This window comes from Eptesicus fuscus, chromosome 21 (genome assembly GCF_027574615.1).
Source record: "Eptesicus fuscus isolate TK198812 chromosome 21, DD_ASM_mEF_20220401, whole genome shotgun sequence".
NCBI lineage: Eukaryota > Metazoa > Chordata > Mammalia > Chiroptera > Vespertilionidae > Eptesicus > Eptesicus fuscus.
This window is the reverse complement of record NC_072493.1, coordinates 19,939,291-19,958,360: the sequence shown is the minus strand read 5'-3', so window position 1 is coordinate 19,958,360 and position 19,070 is coordinate 19,939,291. Positions and strand designations below refer to the sequence as shown.

Here is a 19,070-nt window from a genome sequence, read left to right as displayed (position 1 = left end):
CCCTTTGCAGATGGTCTCCAGTGACCAGTTGAGTACCCAGCAGCGGCAGGCACGGACTGAGCTGGCCTCCACCTTCCTTTGGATCCACAGCCAGTTAGAGACCAACGACTGGCTGGTTGGGAGTGATGTGGCCCCGGCCCAGGCCCTCCCCAGCCCAGATCCTCCCTCTCCACCTACATTGTGCCCCCTGGCCAGCCCAGATTTGCGTGCCCTGCTGGAACACTACTCGGAGCTGCTGGTGCAGGCTGTGCGGAGGAAGGCACAGGGGGACTGAGGGTCAGCAGCCCTGCTACTTTCTGTTGAAATAGGTATTTTTAAGCAAATAAACGGACAGTTTGGAAGAATGGTTGCTGGTGCCTATCTTGGCACATCCACAAAGCCCCTTCAGATGGACGCAGGGAGGGACGGTGGGGGCAGTGCTCTGGTGGACCATCCCAAAGAACTCTCGTAAGCCCTGATACTAGGCCCTGTTCTCGGAACCTGTCATTGGGAACACAGGACACCATTCCAAGAAGTTTTGGAAATGCAGTGATGATGATCCCAGCACCTGGTTTTCGTATTGCTTATCCCAGCCCACTGAGCTGCTGAGGGCTCATATGTGGTCCTTGCCCACTGAGACCCACCTGTACCCCAGAGAGGGGCCAGTCCTTCTTTCCTACCCCCTACTGATGCCCAAGAACCCACTGCAGCTGCTGCGATCACCATGTGTCAGACCCTGACTACCAGTGCACATATTACCATGCCATTGGCCCCTGGGTCAGGCCCATGCTGGATCCTCTGAGAACCAGGCTTTTGTTCCCATCTGCAGCAGGGGAAAATGAGGAAAGATGAACAGGTTTATCCATTGGACAATCCGGGCAGCATTCCCAGGCCACCCAGCAGCTGGGACAGTAATTATTTCCCCAGCAGGAGGAGGGTACCCAACTACAACATCCCATAAGCTCCCAGTACCAACTTCCCTAGGCAGCAGGCATCTAGCCATGTGCATATCTGCTGAGAGGGCCACTCTTGCCACAAAAGCTCCCACTGTCCCAGGTGTATAAGAAGGAAGCCAGCAGGGGTGGGGCCCTCTCCTAAAGCACAATCCTACCGTGCAGACTGCTATGGCCTGAACTCCCACTTGCCTGAGTTCCTCCCTGTTCTGTTTGATGGTCATGACCCATGAGAAACAGGCTGAGAGAGATCCAGTGTCTTGCCCAGGGTCCCATAGAACTGAAACTCTAATTTGGGCTTGCCTGGTGGCAGAGCCAGACCCTTCAACAGGAGGACATGGCCTACTGCTGCCTCCATAAATATTGATATACATCAGAACCAACCAGGCAGTTGTTAAAAAAAAAAAAACCCTGCTGGCTGGTGCCCAGGTGCCTGTCATTGTTCTACATGTTAGGGGTAGAGTGAGAAACAGGAGAGAAACAAAACATCTGTCCTCGTGGTATTCACCTTCTAGAGAGCAAAACACAAAAATTAAAACAATAACCGTGTAACTAGATAGGCTGAGGGCATTCACTATGCTGGCTGAAGTGTCAGGGAAGGCCTTTCTGAGGTGACATTTGAACTGAGGCTTGATAGAGGGCACAGGCCATGTGGACATCTCAGGAAACTATCCAGGCAGAAGAGCCAGTGCAGAGGCCCCATGGGAGGATCAAAGGTACATGTAAGGAATAGCTCACTATTCCAGGACAGCTGGAATAGAGCGAGCGAGGGGACAGGCAGTGAGAGGAGAAGGAGATCGCACCAGCAAGGTCTTACTACTTCATGACATTTAAATCCAAGAAACACAATCTAAATAAAGTCGCTGATATTTGTGTTTGGAGAGATGCCCAGTCTTACTTATTTTTCAAAGCTCCCTCTTTCTGCCTTAATGAGCCCAGGTGGTCCAGGGCTGGTAGTAGGACTGCATCTCTGCCAGGCCAACAGGCCACCCCCGAAAGACAGGAGACCCATTCTCCTTGCTCCTGCCTAGCTTGGTCACAGTCACCTAAGAGCCCAGAGGTAAGGTTTGGCATCCAGGACCCTGGACACTCAGGAGACCAACTTGAGACTCTGTCCCTTGAGAAAATTACTCCTTCTCCCATCTGTATTATAGTTAAGCTTTCAACTCCAAGTAGCAAACACCTGCTTATGGGGGCGCACGCTATAGGGACATTTGTTACTGTTGATAGTTTATGCTCTATCGCCCTCTATGGCATTCGAGTTTCACCCTCCAGCTTAGGCCTTCACAACTGCAGCATGCACTCAGCAGCACACCCCTACCCAGCCAGTAGCAAAAGCATGAAGCAAAACAGCCTTCAGGGCGGGGGGAGGAGGGGACGGGGAGAGATTGCAAAGCCTTCCTAGACACCTTCCCCTTCAGAGCAGTCACAGGCAGTGGGAATGGAGATTGCTTTGATTTGATTTGCTTGGACTGACCATCTCAACTGTGCTGGACATGCTTAACCAAAATTGGGTTCTCAGCACAAAGGAGGTGGGTTAGTAGTTCAAAAGAATCCAGTATGTCTGCCACTAATGTCAGCTCTTCAGCCCTAGAAGGACCAGACTTTCTCTTGGACAAACAAGCTGGTTAAGAAATCACTGCTGATAAATGTGTATGCAGGCAGCTTATGGACCAGCAGGAAGAGAAGAGCATGTTCACATGGGATATTTCAGAGAGTTTAGTGAATGAATAATTTGCAAAGGAGTGGGCAGGGGAGACTGAAACCACAGCACCTCAGATATGGTACCAAAGGAGAGCTGTCACACACTCCCACCCTACGCCACCAGGCACAAGGGAGTGAAAACCCCAGAAGAGCAAATCCTGGAGAGAGGGCTGCCCTGGGGGGACTTGAAATCCCCTCCCCAAATCTGCAGGGCTCCCCATTGTTCATAACCTACCGGAAGCCCCAGGGCATAGGAGCCCAGATGACGCTGCCTCCCACTACACAGCAGGGCAGAAAGGGAGCCTGAGGGCAAATAGACACCCAACCCCAGATTTCTTCCTTAATGTCTTTTCAGCAACAACACAGGAATCAATTGCTTCAAGAGACATGTTATGCATGAAGAACTGGGCACCCAAGCAGAAACAGAATGGCTCCCCACTCATCAGCTCATTCTTTAGTGCAACCTGGCCCCTGCACGCCACATTGACAGCTCCTAGACACTGGGCTGCCAGGCCTGTGCCAGACATACTAGTCATGGCTGCATGAAATCCAACAATTGTAAGATGGCAACACTTAAAACCCCTAATGGTTTCTACTCAGCTGTAAAAAAGAAAGAACTCTTACCCTTTGCAACAGCATGGATGGACCTAGAGATTATTATGCTAAATGAAATAAGCCAGTCAGAAAAAAATATACCATATGATCTCACTTATATGTGGAATCTAATGAACAAAATAGAACCAGAGACCTGGCTGATGGATCTCAAAAGGGATAGTGTGTGGGGGGGAGGGACTGGATAAAAGAAGGTGAAGAGATTAGCCAAAGTACATATAGGCATAGCCCATGGACAGAGACAACAGTGTGTTGATAGCCAAGGGGTGGGGTGGGGGGAGGCAGGGACTGGGTAGAGGTGGGCAAAGAGTGGGAAGATGGGGGAAATCTGTAATAGTGTCAACAATTTTTTAAAAATATTTTTTATTTTTTACAGAGAAGAAGGGAGAGGGATAGAGAGTTAGAAACATAGGATGAGAGAGAAACATCTATCAGCTGCCTCCTGCACACCTCCTACTGGGGATGTGCGCGCAACCAAGGTACATGCCCTTGACTGGATTCGAACCTGGGACCCTTGAGTCCACAGGCCGATGCTCTATCCACTGAGCCAAACCGATTAGGGCATGTCAGCAATTTTTAAAAACCCACTTTATAGATGTGCTGTGTTGGCACAGCCATGGGTGAACCTGAGAGGGGGTGGTGAAGGATGGACAAGACAAGAGAATAAAGCTGGGGCTAGGTGGGATGCTGCTTCTTGATGGAGAGACAGCACCACAGCCTGTAAGCCAAGTATTTTATAGCCAGATTCCATGAGGCAAAATAAGGACGTGGTCAAGATGTTCACAATGGTTCTCATGGGTTTTGAATCTACTCAATTACATGCACCTGATCAAGTTTTGTTTACTTGCTGTACCCCCCACAACCTATATCACTTAGCCACATGGGACCACAGGTTTGGACCATAAGGTCAAGCTTACAACTCTAGCCTTTGGCTAAAATTGTGCTGGGAGGGCTTTGCCCTCCAAGCTAGGACTTTGCCACGAGAGGACTGTGCCCTCTCATTAGTCCGAGGCTTGAACTTGTCCAAACACTGTAGCTGCTCTCCACATACAAGCAGCTCAATTGAAACTCAGATGCTTGCCTAGCTACCCATCCTCAATTCTAAATGATAGCTTTGCTGAGTAGAGTAATCTTGGTTGTAGGTTCTTGCTATTCATCACTCTGAATATTTCTTGCCACTCCCTTCTGGCCTGCATAGTTTATGTTGAGAAATCAGCTGACAGTCATATGGGTACCCCCTTGTAGGTAACTGTTTTTCTTTTGCTGTTTTTAATATTCTTTGTCTTTTGCTCTTGGCATTTTAATTATGATGTGTCTTGGTGTGGTCCTCTTTGGATTCCTTTTGTTTGGGGTTCTCTGCACTTCCTGGACTTGTAAGTCTATTTCTTTCACCAGGTGGGGGAAGTTTTCTGTCATTATTTCTTCAAATAGGTTTTCAATATCTTGCTCTCTCTCTTCTTCTGGGACCCCCATAATTTGGATGTTGGTACGCTTGAAGTTATCCCAGAGGCTTCTTACACTATCTTCATGTTTTTGGATTCTTTTTTCTTTTTGCTTTTCCAGCTGGGTGTTTTTGCTTCTTTGTATTTCAAATCTTTGACTTGATTCTTGCGATCCTCTAGTTTACTGTTGGATCTCTGTATATTATTTTTTATTTCAGTCAGTGTATCCTTAATTTCTAGTTGGTCCTTTTTCATTTCCTTGAGGGTCTCACTAAATTTACTGGCGGATTCTAGAAGATTCTTGAGTAACCTTATAACCGTGGTTTTGAACTCTATATCCAGTAGTTTGCTTTCCTCCATTTCTTTAATTTGTGACCTGTTTCTTTGTCTCCACATTTTGGCTGCTTCCCTGTGTTGATAGGGTGGCTTTGTGTGCTAGGTGTCCTATAGGGCCCAGTGGCTCAGCCTCCCCAGTTACCTGAGGTGGACACTCTTGGTGCACCCCTTTGTCGGCTGTGTGCACAGTCTTGTTGTATTTAAGCCTTGATTGTTGTAGATATCAGTGGGAGGAATTGACCTTCAGGCCAATTGGCTGTGAGGATCAGTTGTGTCTATGATGGGAGAACTTCTGTGCTGGAGACACCTTATGGGGCAAGACTTGCTTCAGTGGGGCTTTGGCGCTCATTGAGTCTGCCCCCTGAGTGTGTCTCTTATGTATCTGAAGAGTGGTAGTCTGGATGGTCTCTCTCTGACCACTGGGTACATTGGCTCTTGGTTCTCCAAGGAGAGAGGCCACCCAGCAGGAGCTACAGAGAGACCTGCAGATTCCTTCTCTTTGTTTGGGGTTTGGAGGTACCCAGATGAGGCCCAGCTATGAAGCAATGCAAGCTGCTGTCAAGCCTTGGGTCTTCTTTTGGAGGCTCTGGGGCTCTTTGACCCAGCTGCAGTATGTTATGTTTCAGATTGCAAAGGGCCAGGTCATTCATATGCAAAAGCCTCTGTGCACAGCTTGGGTGGGGTTGTAAATTGGGTGGAGCAGGGTCTCAGGGAATCACCAGGGTGGAGCAAACAGCAATGGTTGACCGTCAGCCCTGCCTGGAAGAGGTCCTGTGGCACTGTGCAGGAACAATGATCGCTGCAAGCACCTCTAAGAGAAAGCCGCCCTCGAGTTCTGCCCAATGCCAGACAGTCCAGTTTCTCCCCATATGGGTCTGGGTCCCCAGAGTCTTGCCCGGAACTGGAGTTCAGAGCAGTCGAGAGCTTGTATCTCCCTCCTGATTGAAAAAGACAACAGTGTACTCAGTTGCCAGCCCCTTTTGCACGTGCCTCCGCACCTCTGCACTTCACTTCTGCATCTCTGTACCTCCTCTGAGTCTCGGTGTGCTTTTCTCTTTCCTTCTAGTTGTAGAATTTCCACTCAGCCAGTCTTCCCGTGGTTCTGGATGATACCTGTTTCGTCTTTTAGTTGTAGTTTTGAAGTGGTTGTGTGAGGCAGCAAGTTCAGGTGTTTACCTATGCCGCCATCTTGGTTTCTTGCCTTTCCTTTCTTAGTAGTGAGCTGTTAGGCTTCATCTCAAGCACAATTTCCCCAGCGTGGGCAACCCTTAGGGATCTCTCTGTCCTCTGGGGCAGAATTCCAGCCAACAAGTGGATAGTGATTTGTTGTGGTAAGGGCTTTCACAAGCCTTTGACCTCACGTGCCACATGAGGATTCACACCAGTGAACAGCAACAAGGACATAGAGGGGCTACAGGATCCTGGGTGGGGATGGAACAAAATGGAGGGAGGTGCCCTGGATGTAGAGTTTTTGTTTGTTTGTGTTTGTGGAGGAGAGACTCAGCTTGGAACACCACATACTTAATCAGATGGGTGTAAGATAGCACCAGGGTAGGGGCCTGCTGAGGGGTATAGAGTGAAAGCAGGTACTGGTTACAGGATTCAGGTCCCAAATTGAAGTGTGCAAAGGGAAGCCTCCCTCCACCCTCCTAGCTGCAGGAGAACATCCTGGTGAGGAGGACACAGGTGGCTGGCCTGTGTTTGTACTGAGGCTGCAGATGGTGGGGTAGAGGCTGCACTTGGAGTAGAAATGGGGAAACACTCAGGGGGCAAGGTAGGTTGGCTTTGGTCAGGAGGTCACTGCCCTGTCTGTCCTATCCGCCCAGGGATCCATCCATTCCACTGCAGGGCTTGCGGGAAAGCATTTACACAGCGCTGCTTGCTTGAAACGCATCTTGCCAAGGTGCACAGTCAGCCGGCCAGCTACACTTACCGCTTACCATGAGCTCCGTGAGAAGTTACATGTGTGCAAGGACTGCGGCTTCACTAGCTCGAGGCCAAAGCTTTCGCGCAGCACCAGGCCCTGCACCGCGCTGCTTGAGGCTGTGCACCCGGTGTCCAACCCATGCGAGGCAAATAAAATAAACACAGGCTATGCATTCACAGAACAGAGCATTTATTACACATGGGGGAGGGTGGTTCACTCGGTCCAGCGGTGGCCGCAGTGAGGGGCAGTGCACACATAGTACAAGCGCATAGCGTCCTGGCAAAAAGGATGCAAGGTTAGGAAGGTTCTGGACCCAGGGGAGGGCACAACATGGAACGTCCATTCAGCAGAGCCTCACCCCCAAAAAAAAGACAAGGGGCCTTTCCCACTGGTAAGGGCCCAGCTAAGACGCCAGGAAGGGCAGGCTCCCCTCAGTATTGGTATCCCCGCTCCCAGGAAGGACCAGGGACACAGGATATCCAGACTCACCTCCGCACGGGCACTGTGCGACTGGAAAAATACCGCCTCCTTGTGGCCGCACCTGAGGGGACAATTAGCCACTCAGTTACCAAACCCTTCCCTCCTTCCTCCTCCCCTTTCCATCGGGTGAGGCCGAGCCCCTCTCCCTCCGGAATAGACAGCTGCGCGCTCACTTCTGGCACGGGTGGTCCTCGGTCCGCGGCAATGTGGGGTCCTGGGACACGTCAGCGATGATCTGGGTCAGCTCGCTGAGGGAGAAGAGGGTGGATAATGATGCTCTGATGGTGGCTCTAAGAACCCCGTCCCTAGAGTCCGGTCCCGCACTCACTCCACTTCGTGCGTGATTTTGTTGACGTAGATGCAGCTGTTGTCGGCTTCCTGCTGGTAATCACAATTCCGGCACTGCAGGAGGGCGAGCGTGGCGGAAGGAGGCCGTTGAAAGGGAGGGCAGGGTCTGTCTTCCCGGGAGAGGAGGACTAGGGGATGGAGTCTCAAGGTTGGGCTAACGGGGTGTATCGAGAATCACCTCGAGATGGGGAAAGACGGGAGTTCGGGTTCGTTTGGGGATAGAAGAAACCAGGACAGTCGGGCGGAACAGAGAGTAGCGGTCACGGGGAGTAGGGCGGGGCCACGATGGGAACGGGTGGACCCGGGGGAAGACCGGGTCACCCGCGGACTCGTGCTCACCGCGTAGAGCAAAATGCGGTTCTCCTTGTCCTCCTTGGGGTAAAGCATGTTGTTACTGTGGGGACGGGAGGCCAGAGGTCAGTCTGGGGCCATGGCTTGCTCCCCTTCCCCACCTGTTGCCCCGTCTCACCATTCCTGGCAGAATCGAATACCCACGAAGCCCGGCTCGTAGGTCCCGTCCGGTTCCATAGCGCAGCACTACCCGCCCAGCCTTCCGCGCTCGCCCCGCCTCACGACCGGTCGCGGGAAGGGTCAGACTTACTGGCTTCGCCTAGAGAGGGGCGGAGCTGCACACAAGCGCTGGCTGCTAGCGGCTTTGTGCTCGGCTCTCGGCGTTTAGATCGGATTAATTGCCTGCTTCAATCTTTTGATATCCTAAAGTACTTGCTTCCGAATGTGGGCCTCGCTTCCCCAGTTTATAGAATAGTGTGGGACGAGAGCCGGGAATAGGACGCGTCACGTAACGCGAAAAGCACTTAGCACACTTCCAGAAGCCATTGCTCTTGGGGAGCCGAAGGCCAGGGCACATGCGCCAGTTACCCTCCGGGCGGGGGGGCGGGGGAACGCCTGCCAGTCCTTCTCCCGGCTTCACCTGCGCCGCCCGGCCGTTTCCCGGGCTGCTATTGGAAGACCTGCACCCAGCCCGGCCTCTCAGGATTGGCTGGACCTACCTAGGCAAACGGGAGCGCTTCCGGAGCTGAGGAGACAGCGGCGATTGGCGGGCCTCCCCTGCAGGAGCGCGCGGATTGGCCAGGTCGGGAGCAGGGGGCGGGGTTGATATCCCCGTAGTGGCCTCGGCGGAGCTGGCGTGAGGCGGCTGACGGGGCTGCAGACTCCCCCCGGCATCACCCCCAGAGCGCAAGATGGAGGTGACGGGGTTATCGGCGCCCACCGTGACCGTTTTCATCAGCAGCTCTCTCAACAGCTTTCGCTCCGAGAAGCGGTACAGTCGCAGCCTCACGATAGCTGAATTCAAGGTGTGGCCGAGGGGCGGGGTCCGGAGGGGATGGGCAAAGGAAAAATGGATGGGCTTCCCGATCGCAGGGAGCGGCCAGAAATAAACCGAGGTTGCTAGGATTGGGGACCGGGCCTCAGTGGGGCGAGGCCAGAAGGAACCGGAGGTGCCAGAGAAGTGGGCAGGGCCTGGGAAAATCAGAGGCTTCAGGGGGCGGGGACAAGAGCAGAGGGGGCAGGGCCAGGGATAACCACTTGGGTCCTAAAATGATGGGTCTCTTGGAGGAGTAAGGATGGGGTGATGGTTATTGATACAAGGGGCAGAGAGCGTAGAGGGTGGAGCCACTGACAGCCTTCCTCCTCTCCAACCTCTCCACATCCCCTACTCCTCGCAGTGTAAACTAGAGCTGGTGGTGGGCAGCCCTGCGTCTTGCATGGAACTGGAACTTTACGGAGCTGACGAGAAGTTCTTCGGCAAGCTGGATCAGGAGGATGCGCTACTGGGCTCCTACCCCGTAGATGACGGCTGCCGCATCCACGTGAGACCTCCCTACCTGAGATCCCTCCTCTCCATTCGTTTATTTATTTGTAATATGCTTGTATTGGTTTTAGAGAGAGGGGAAAGGAGAGGGATAGAAAGATAGAAACATTAATGAGAGAGAAACATCGATGGATTGCCTCCTGCACGCCCCCTACTGGGGGCCCAGCCTGCAAGCGGGCCTGTGCCCTGGGAATCAAACCCAGACCTCTTGGTTTATGAGTCGTTGGCCAACCACTGAGCCACCCTGGCTGGGCTCCACTCATTTATTTATTTAAGAAATGCTTGCCATACTTTGTCCTGTGTGATAACCAAGATAGGCCCCCATGAAGCCTGCAGTCCAGTCTGGAGAGAGACAGACCCATCACGAGTGACAGCCAGAGCGGTTTGGGCTGGGGCAAGCCCAGGTAACTGGGGACACCCAGAAGAGGTGCTTGACTCCATCTGGGATTATCAGAAGGGGATTTCTGAAGAAAGAGATGCCTAAGCTGAGACTTGAAGGATGAGGAAAGGACGATTTAGGAGAAGAGGTGGGAAGGGATGCCAGCTGGAGGAAGCAGTGCACAGAGGCCTGTCGTGTGAGGTGGGTCAGGGTGAGCAATGAGATGTGTTGGGAGAAGCTGGAACACAAAGGACCTCTGCATGCATCAGCTCATATCATCTTCTCTGTCCTCACACCCACCCCGACCCTCTGCCATATTCCTCAGGCATCTCAGCATCCCAGGTGAGGTCACCTTCAAATGTGCTGCACATTGAATGTAACCTGTGCCTGCCTGGCTCTTTTCCTATGCTCACATGGCTTACTCTTTCCTCCCAGTCTTTACTTAAATGTCAACTCTAGAGTGTGAGGCCTTCATTGGCTTCAGTGTAAAACTTAAACCTCCTTTTTCCCTTTATTTGATTTTTGTCCATGGCTCTTATCCTCCTGTGACATACTGTGCATTTTTCCTTAGCACCGGGAACAATGCCTGGCACAGAGAGGATGCTCAGTGAATCATTGTCGGATGAGAGTTGAGTCCATAAAATAAGACTTGGAAGATGGCATAATTAACCTTATTTTGCAGAAGAGAAAACTTAGCTTTGCCCAGCCAGTGTAGCTCAGTGGTTGAGCATTGACCTGTGAACCAGGAGGTCACGGTTCGATTCTGGGTTAGGGCACATGCCCAGGCTGTGGGTTTGATCCCCATTGGGGGGTGTGCAGGAAGCAGCCAATCAATGATTCTCTCTCATCATTGATGTTTCTCTCACTTTCTCCTTCTCCCTTCCTTTCTAAAATCAATGGAAATATATTAAAAAATAAAAACAAAGAACAACTTAGTTTTAAGATGGAATATACTGTCCTAAAGGTGAACTAGAGCTACATGTTTTACTCAGTCTGCATGACTCTCGAAGTCAGTGTGCCCAGAGAACTGGTCCCTTTTTTTTAACTTTTTAATATCTTTCATTTTATTTAGTAACTGTTCATTGAGCATCTGTGTTACACCAGGAATATAGCTATGAACCAAATCTTAGAAGGTTTCTGCTTAGCTCTGTCCAATCTGAGATAGATGTTAGCTAAATATTCACAAGAACAAATGTGAAGGGTCAGTGAGGTGAAGACCATGCAGAAAGAGATCAAAGAGCTGGAAATCCTATACCAAGGGACATGACTCATTAATGAGAACTTCCGAGAGGGGGTGCTGCCTTGGCAGAGACCTGAATAGGAAGAGTTAACTGAAGAAGGAAAAAGAGTGCCCCAGGAGAAGGGTACAGCGTGTGCAAATACTCTGAGATGGGAGGTACAAGTGGGTACAAGAGACTGAAGAGTGTCCACTCCTATGGCAGAGGGAAGTGGGAGCCAAGGGAAGACTCTGAGTTAGGAGAGCTTGGTCTGACAGGGTTCACAGGCCCTCTCTGATTCTATGTGTGGAGCAGACTGGAGGGTAGAAGGAGTAGGAAGACAAGTGAGGAAACAACTTGCATAGTCCAGATGATGTGGTAGGGTGGGAGGGGCCAGGACTGGGTCAGCATTGTATGGAAAGACCACAGCACAGATTGGGCTGCCCTGAGCAGCCTCAGCCTAGGGATGCTGGTAGGCCAGGCATGGCCGGTGGCATCCTCTAACAGGAGGTTTTCACACATGAATTTGGGTATAGAGACAGACTGACTTCTGAGGCCATTCAAGGAAGATTTCCCAGAGGTGGAATCCCTGGGGAATTTTTATTATTTCTAAAACTTTTTCTGTTTATACATATTACCTATAAAATATTTAAAATAACAGCAACCTCAAACTTACAAAAATCCCTAATATAAAAGTAGAAATTCTTAGTGACCCTTGACCAGAGATAAGAGCCATTTGTCCCTTGGTATGTTAGCCCAGTGGTTCAGGACAAACACCTCAGAGTGTTTCCTGAGCCCTCTCTTTCCCTCACACCCACATCCAGTCTGCCCCCAAATCCTGCGGGCTCCACCTACAAAATCTGTCCAGAATCTAAATTCTTCTCCCCCTCCAGTGCTCCACCCTGGCCCAGCCTCCATCCTCTCCCTCCTGGACATACAGCCACCTCTATCTCCTGCTCCCATCACCCCTCTTGCCCCCCAGTCTGTTCTCCACACACAGCCAGAGGGAACCTAGGAACTCACCTGGCTCATAGCCTCCCTGGCTGCACCTCATTCCAGGTCAAAGCAAAGTCTGTTGTGTCTCCCATGTCCCTGGCTTATTCCACAAGCCATGCTGGTCTCCCTGATGTTCCTCAAAAGGGCTAAGGGCAGTTCTACATCTAGGACTTTGTGCCTGCTCCTTTTCATCCTTCAGGCTTTGGGTCAGACATTCCCTCCTTTTAGAAGCCTTCCCTGACTACATTCCCAGGCTCCTTAAGCTTCTTTGTGGTATATATATATATATATTTTTTTTTACATCAAACCTTGTTATCTTCTGGTGTTTAATACACACACCTGCGTATTTGTATAGGGTCGGTCTCCCAGCAGGCGTTGATCTGTTTTTGCACTGCAGCCCTAGCACCCAGCACAGGGCCCAGCTGGGCGCTTTGGAAGAGCTCAGCAAGCAGTGAGTTAATGAACCTTGAGGGTGATACAGGAAGAGATGCCCAGGGTCGGGATGTTGAGGCCGCGTAAGAGGCTCTCAGAAGCCCAGAGAGGAGAGGACAGATGTGCTGCCTAGAGGGTTCATGCATAAGACCCGGTTCTTGTGACTTGGGGGCCAGCAGTGATGTTGACGCCAGCGTTCAGGGTTCATATAGGGGTGAGGAAGGGAGATGACTAGCGCAGACACCTGCTCTCATCCTGTCTGCCCAGCTCAGGAGATGAGAGAAGGCTGGGATAAAGTGAGGGTAGAATATAGTTTTTCCTAGACAGGAGAGACTTAAGTCTATGGAATGCTCCACTGTGCAACTGTACCACTAATCCCAGCACCCCAAGCCTCCCTGACCAGACCCTGATCCCCTCTGACCCCTCCTGTTACTATAGGTCATTGACCACAGCGGTGCCAGCCTTGGGGAATATGAGGATGTGTCCAAGGTGGAGAAATACAGTATCTCACAGGAAGCCTACGACCAGAGGCAAGGTATGGGGCACTTGGGGATAAATGGGGTGTGTGGGGGCCAGAAGGAGTGTGTGTAGGTGGGTGGTGGTGTTGGGGGACAGGCAATAGACAGGGACATTGAGGGGAAACTGGTGGTGAGGGCAGTGAGGGGGCAGATGGCTGGGAGGTGTGAGGGACTGCGGGAGGCAGATAGGTACATGGGAAAGCGGAGGGGGCATTAGAGGGATCGGATGTTGAGGGGTCAGGTGTGGGGAGCGTGGTCAGGGTCACATGAGGGCCGAGCGTGATAGAATGTGGAGTGGACAGGGCAGTGTGGTGATCAGTACACTGTGGGGAAGATGAGGGGTTCAGGGGACAGATGGAGGTGAATGTGATGCTGAAGGGATGTGGGAAGATGGGGTGATGTGAAAGACTGGAGACAGGAATCTTTTCTTTAGTTTCTGGATTGTGGGGAGGTCCCAGAAAGCCTGGGGAGAGGCCAGGGCTGTGGTGAGAGACTTGGGGGACTTGAATGATAGCCCTTTGACACCTAGAACAGAAGAGTTTCTCTATGAATGTTAGCCCTGGGTGAGTGGAAGGTTATCTCATTAGACCAGAGCCCCACTAGGTAGACCGCGTCTGACCCCCATCCCCTACCCCACCCACAGACTCAGTTCGCTCCTTCCTGAAGCGCAGCAAGTTAGGGCGATACAATGAAGAGGAGCGGGCACAACAAGAAGCTGAGACCACCCAGCGCCTCACGGAGGAGAAGGCCCAGGCCAGTGCCATCCTTGTGGGTAGTCGCTGTGAGGTGCGGGCACCTGGGCAGCCCCCTCGCCGGGGCACCGTCATGTATGTAGGTATGTGGCCACTGAGGCCTTATGCCCTGCCCTGCCTGATGTGGGCAGTGCTGGGGACCCAGCCCTCAAGGAGATCCCAATTTAGTAGGAGAGACAGACAAAGCAGCTGACAGGGACAACCCAGAATGTTCATGGCAGGGAACTGGGAAGCAGAGGCAGAATGTCTGGGTTGTGATAGAAGTGGAGGCCAGAGTGGTTAGTTCTGAGGCAAAAGTGGTCAGAGCTAAGATGGGGAAACAGGCAGAATTTTTAGAGCTGTGATGGGGAAAGCACAGGCTGGAGTGATAGGGCAGTGATGAGGAAAGCGTAGGAAGCTGTGTGAGCTGAGAGGAAGTAGCAGACCTCTCCTTGAGAGTAATCCAGAGTGCTTCCTTGGGGCAAGGACTATTTGAAGGAAAGGGAGAAGTGAGCCAGGTGCAAAGGGGGCTGAGTGTTCCAGCCAGAGGGAGTAGTGAGTGCAAGGGCTGTGAGCAGGAACAAACTTGATCAGTTGGAGGCAGAGAAAGGAAGTCAGCATGGCTAGTGGGGAGTGAGCGAGGGGAGCATGGGCAGGGCTGAACCATGCATGACTTTGGAGATAGTAGAGAGGAGTGTGGGTTTTCTTTCTTTCTTTCTTTCTTTTTTAAATTATATTTTATTGATTTTTTTTACAGAGAGGAAGAGAGAGGGATAGAGAGTTAGAAACATCGATGAGAGAGAAACATCCATCAGCTGCCTCTTGCACACCCCCCACTGGGGATGTGCCCGCAACCAAGGTACATGCCCTTGACCGGAATTGAACCTGGGACCCTTGAGTCCGCAGGCCGATGCTCTATCCACTGAGCCAAACCGGTTTCGGCGGTTTTATTTCTTATAACAACTTTATTGAGATACTAGAGGCCGGTGCATAAAATTTGTGCACGGGTATGGTCCCTAGGCCTGGCTAGCAATCAGAGCCAATCAGGGCCTTCCTTCTGGCTGCTGACTGCTGGCTGCCAGCCTCCAGCCGGGGCCTTCCTTTGTTCCATGCCGCCCCCTGGTGGTCAGCACACATCATAGCGAGCAATTGAACTCCTGGTCGAACTCCCGAGGGGACACTTTGCCTATTAGTCTTTTATATATATACTAGAGGCCCAGTGCACGAAATTTGTGCACAGGGCAGGGGGTTCCCTCAGCCCAGCCTGCACCCTCTCCAATCTGGGATCCCTCTTACAATCCAGGACTGCTGGCTCCCAACTGCTCGCTTGCCTGCCTTCCTGATTGCCCCTAACCACTTCTGCCTGCCAGCCTGATCACCCCCTAACCACTCCCCTGCCAGCCTGATTGATGTCTAATTGCTCCCCTGCCAGCCTGTTTGCCCCCAACTTCCCTCCTTTGCCGGCCTGGTCACCCCTAACTGCCCTCCCCTTCAGGCTTGATCGCCCCCAACTGCCCTCCCTTGCAGGCCTGGTCCCTCCCAACTGCCCTCCCCTGCTGGCCGGATTACCCACAACTGCCCTCCCTTGCAGGCCTGGTCCCTTTCAACTGCCCTCCCCTGCTGGCCATCTTGTGTCACATGGGGGCAGGATCTTTGACCACATGGGGGCAGCCATCTTGTGTGTTGGAGTGATGGTCAATCTGCATATTACTCTTTTATTAGATAGGATAGAGGTCTGGTGCATGGGTGGGGGCCAGCTGGTTTGCCCTGAAGGGTGTCCCAGATCAGGGTGGGGGTTCCCTTGGGGTGTGGGGTGGCCTGAGTGAGGGGCCTGTGGTGGTTTGCAGGCCGGCCATGCCCCCCGCCGACCCAAGCAGAGGCCCTGGTATCTGGGATTTATTTATCTTCTATAATTGAAACTTTGTAGCCTGGAGCAGAGCCAAGCCTTCTGCTCGCTCCGTGGTGGCAGCCATTTCTGTTGGGATTTATGTATCTTCTATAATTGAAACTTTGTAGCCTTAAGTGGAGACCTGGGCCGGCCAGGGTGTGCAGAAAGCTTGGCTTCCTCCATCGCCAGGGAAACCCAAGCCTCCCTCCTGCTCTCTCTGTGGCTGCAGCCATCTTGTTTGGGTTAATTTGCATACTTGCTCCTGATTGGTTTGTGGGCGTGGCTTGTAGGTATAGTGGAGTGATGGTTAATTTGCACATCACTCTTTTATTAGATAGGGGATATATATAATTAATATATCATAAAACTCACCCATTTAAAGTGTATATTATTCATTCATTGGTTTTTAGTATATTCACAGAATTGTACAACCAACACCACAATCAATTTTAGAACATTTTTATCACCCCAATAAGAAACCCCATAATCACTAGCTGTCACTCCTCATTTCTGAAACCCTGTATCTCCTAGTCCTAGGAAGTCATATAGATTTATCTATTCTAGATGTTTTATATAAATAGAATAATGCTATAGTATGTGGTCTTTTGTGACTGCCTTCTTTCACCTAGCGTGTTTTCAAGTTTCATTCATGCAGCATGTATTAGAATAACGTTACTATGTACATTCTTGTATAAGTTTTTGTGTGGGCATATATTTTCCTTTATACCTAAGAGTGGGATTGCTGGGTCATATGGTAACTCTATATTTAACCTTTTGAGGAACTGCCAGATTATTTCCTAGAGTGGCTGCATTTTCTCCACATGATAGTTATTCTAATGGGTGTGAAGTGGAAAAGCATATGGGTTTGATTTGCAGTTCTTTGATGGCCAATGATATTGAGCATCTTTTCATGTACTTAATGGCAATCTATATGTTTTCTTTAGAGAAATGTCTATTCAGATCCTTTTGCCCATTTTAAAATTGAATTTTTTGTCTTTTTGTTGTTGAGTTGTGTATTAGCTTGCTAGGACTGCCATAACTAAGTATCACACACTGGATGGCTTAAACAACAGAAACTTATTTCTCATAGTTCTGGAGGCTGGAAGCCCAAGATCAAGGCTTTGGCATGTTTGGTTTCTTCTGCCTGTCGTTGGTTTGTAGAAGGCCACCTCCTCTCTCTATCTTAACATGGTCTTTCCCTCTGTGTGCATCGGCTCATTACTGGTGTCTCCAAATTTCTTCCCATAAAGGACATCAGTGAGTTATAATCACACATTAACTTAATCAAAAGCTCTTTATGTATTCTAGATACAATTCCCTTATTAAATACATGATTTGCAAATGTTTTCTCCCATTCTGTGGGTTGGTTTTTGTTTGTTTGTTAATTATTTAATCTTTATTGTTGAAAGTATTACACAGGTCCTCTTTTTTCCCCCATGGGTTGGTTGCTTTTACTTTCCTGATAGTGTCCTTTGTCGTTTGAAGCACAAAGGTTTTTTTATTTTTATGAAGCTCAGTTTATCTATTTTTTTTTCTTTTGTTGCTTGTGCTTTAGGTATTATAACTAAGAAACCAGTGCCTAATACAAGGTCACAAAGAGTTATGTCTGTATTTTTTTCTAAGAGTTTTATATATATACTAGAGGCCTGATGCATGAAATTCATGCAAGGGGCTTGGCCCTCGCAGCCCTAGCTTTGTCTGGAAGGTCGTCCGGCTGTCTGGTCTAATTAGCATACTACGCTTTTATTATAGTATATAGGTATATTTCAAATCTCAGCTGACTTTTTTTTCCTTTTTTCCCCATCACCATTTATTCCCCCATACCCTCGTCTACCTTCACCCACCCCCCTCTCCTCTTTCTAAGACTTTTATAGTGTTACATCTTACATTAGGGCTTTGATAACCTTATTTTGTGTATAGTATGAGGTATGAGTCCAGCTTCATTCTCTTGCATGCAGATATCTTGTTGTCCCAGATATTATTATTATTTTTTTATTATTGATTTCAGAGAGGAAGGGAGAGGGAGAGATAGAATCATTGATTGGGTACCTCCTGCACATCCCCCACAGGGGATGGACCCCAAAACCTGGGCATGTGCCCTTGACCAGAATCGAACCTAGGACCTTTCAGTCCATAGGCCGACGCTCTATCCACTGAGCCAAACCGGCTAGGTCGTCCCAGCATTATTTGTTGCAAAGACTATTATTTTATCATTGAATTGTCTTGGTACTTGTCAGAAATCATTTGACTATAAGCAGTGTGGACTTTATGCTGAGTGGGATTGGCAGCCTTTGAGGAATTTGGGTCAAGATAGTGGTGCTATTTCCCTTTGATTTTTACAAAGACCCCTCTGGCTAGGAATGTCGAATGAGTAGGGAGTAAGGGGTAGGAGCAGAGTAGGGGCTGCCACATTAGTCTGGCAGGAGGTGGTGGTGTTCCCAGTAAGGATAGTTTTCCTCCGTGGGCAGGCACAGATCTGGGATGAGCTGTGTCTGGAGTTTATTGGGATTTCTCCTCTGGGCAGGACTCACAGATTTCAAGCCTGGCTACTGGGTTGGCGTACGCTTCGATGAGCCACTAGGGAAAAACGATGGCAGGTAATAAGTATTCCCACTCAGGCGTCTGTGTGTGTGTCTGTACCTGTGTCTGTGCTTGCCTATGTGAGCATATATGTGTAAGTGCATGCATATACTACTGGGTGAGCCTATTCATCCTAGCATCTGGGGAGGGAACCATGTTGGGAGCTGTCTGACCACCAACTTTTCCATCATGCCCGGCAGTGTGAATGGAAAACGCTACTTTGAATGCCAGGCCAAGTACGGTGCCTTCTTCAAGCCATCAGTTGTGACCGTGGGGGATTTCCCTGAGGAGGACTACGGGTTGGATGAGATGTAATGCCCAAGGAAGGGCATCCTCTTGCTCCAGCTACCTTTGCCCACTTATTGCCCTTCCCTATGTGTGCCCATGACTCTCTTCCCCTGACCCCGTTTTTATGTTATTCACTTTGTCCTTGCCATTGACTTTTAAGACTTGTGCATTAAATTTGCTGGACCTAGCCCTGGCCAAGTAGCTCAGTTGGTTAGAGTGTCGTTCCTATATGCCAAGGTTGTGGGTTCAATCCCTGATCAGGGCACATACAAGGGTCAACCAATGAATGCATAAGGAAGTGGAACAACAAATCAATGTCTCTCTCTCTCTCTCTCTCTCTCTCTCTCTATTTCTCCTCCTACCCCCTCTTTCCCTCTCTAAAATCAATAAATTAAAATTAAATTTTTTTTTAATTGCCAGACATGG

At 50.2% G+C, this 19,070-nt stretch overlaps 3 protein-coding genes across 6 annotated transcripts in view; 2 read left to right on the top strand and 1 right to left on the bottom strand.

Annotated features, from left to right (window-relative positions):
* Positions 1-346, top strand: part of WDR62 (WD repeat domain 62) — a 40,348-nt gene extending 40,002 nt beyond the window's left edge. For all 3 annotated transcript variants that reach the window (XM_008140107.3, XM_028143419.2, XM_054711217.1), the window contains one exon: positions 11-346. In XM_008140107.3, the coding sequence (XP_008138329.2) occupies positions 11-274 (264 nt within the window). In that variant the 3' untranslated portion in view covers positions 275-346. The remainder of the gene's footprint in view (positions 1-10) is intronic.
* Positions 347-7,125: 6,779 nt separating this feature from the next.
* POLR2I (RNA polymerase II subunit I) lies at positions 7,126-8,374 on the bottom strand. 2 transcript variants are annotated; one of them, XM_008139843.3, is made up of 6 exons: positions 8,251-8,374; positions 8,121-8,175; positions 7,762-7,835; positions 7,607-7,681; positions 7,443-7,494; positions 7,126-7,229 (listed from the first exon to the last, which is right to left on the bottom strand). In XM_008139843.3, the coding sequence occupies exons 1-6, from the start codon at positions 8,307-8,309 to the stop codon at positions 7,167-7,169; spliced, it is 378 nt and encodes a 125-aa protein (XP_008138065.1). In that variant the 5' UTR covers positions 8,310-8,374; the 3' UTR covers positions 7,126-7,166. The 2 variants fall into 2 exon arrangements, with proteins under 2 accessions (XP_008138065.1, XP_054567271.1); XM_054711296.1 differs by having other exon boundaries at positions 8,121-8,203; positions 8,251-8,295.
* Positions 8,375-8,886: 512 nt separating this feature from the next.
* Positions 8,887-18,845, top strand: TBCB (tubulin folding cofactor B). The gene is made up of 6 exons (XM_008139844.3): positions 8,887-9,097; positions 9,470-9,613; positions 13,078-13,174; positions 13,801-13,992; positions 18,301-18,373; positions 18,557-18,845. The coding sequence occupies exons 1-6, from the start codon at positions 8,984-8,986 to the stop codon at positions 18,669-18,671; spliced, it is 735 nt and encodes a 244-aa protein (XP_008138066.1). The 5' UTR covers positions 8,887-8,983; the 3' UTR covers positions 18,672-18,845.
* Positions 18,846-19,070: the final 225 nt, after the last annotated feature.

Excerpts from the sequence above, each read along its gene's own strand:
- TBCB (XM_008139844.3), top strand. The coding sequence starts at position 8,984 with ATGGAGGTGACGGGGTTATCGGCGCCCACCGTGACCGTTTTCATCAGC. Across the intron at positions 13,993-18,300 it reads GGGCACCGTCATGTATGTAG|GACTCACAGATTTCAAGCCT; the intron begins GTATGTGGCCAC and ends TCCTCTGGGCAG. Across the intron at positions 18,374-18,556 it reads CTAGGGAAAAACGATGGCAG|TGTGAATGGAAAACGCTACT; the intron begins GTAATAAGTATT and ends CATGCCCGGCAG.
- POLR2I (XM_008139843.3), bottom strand. The coding sequence starts at position 8,309 with ATGGAACCGGACGGGACCTACGAGCCGGGCTTCGTGGGTATTCGATTC. Across the intron at positions 8,176-8,250 it reads ATTCGATTCTGCCAGGAATG|TAACAACATGCTTTACCCCA; the intron begins GTGAGACGGGGC and ends CCGTCCCCACAG. Across the intron at positions 7,230-7,442 it reads CGCACAGTGCCCGTGCGGAG|GACGCTATGCGCTTGTACTA; the intron begins GTGAGTCTGGAT and ends CCTTTTTGCCAG.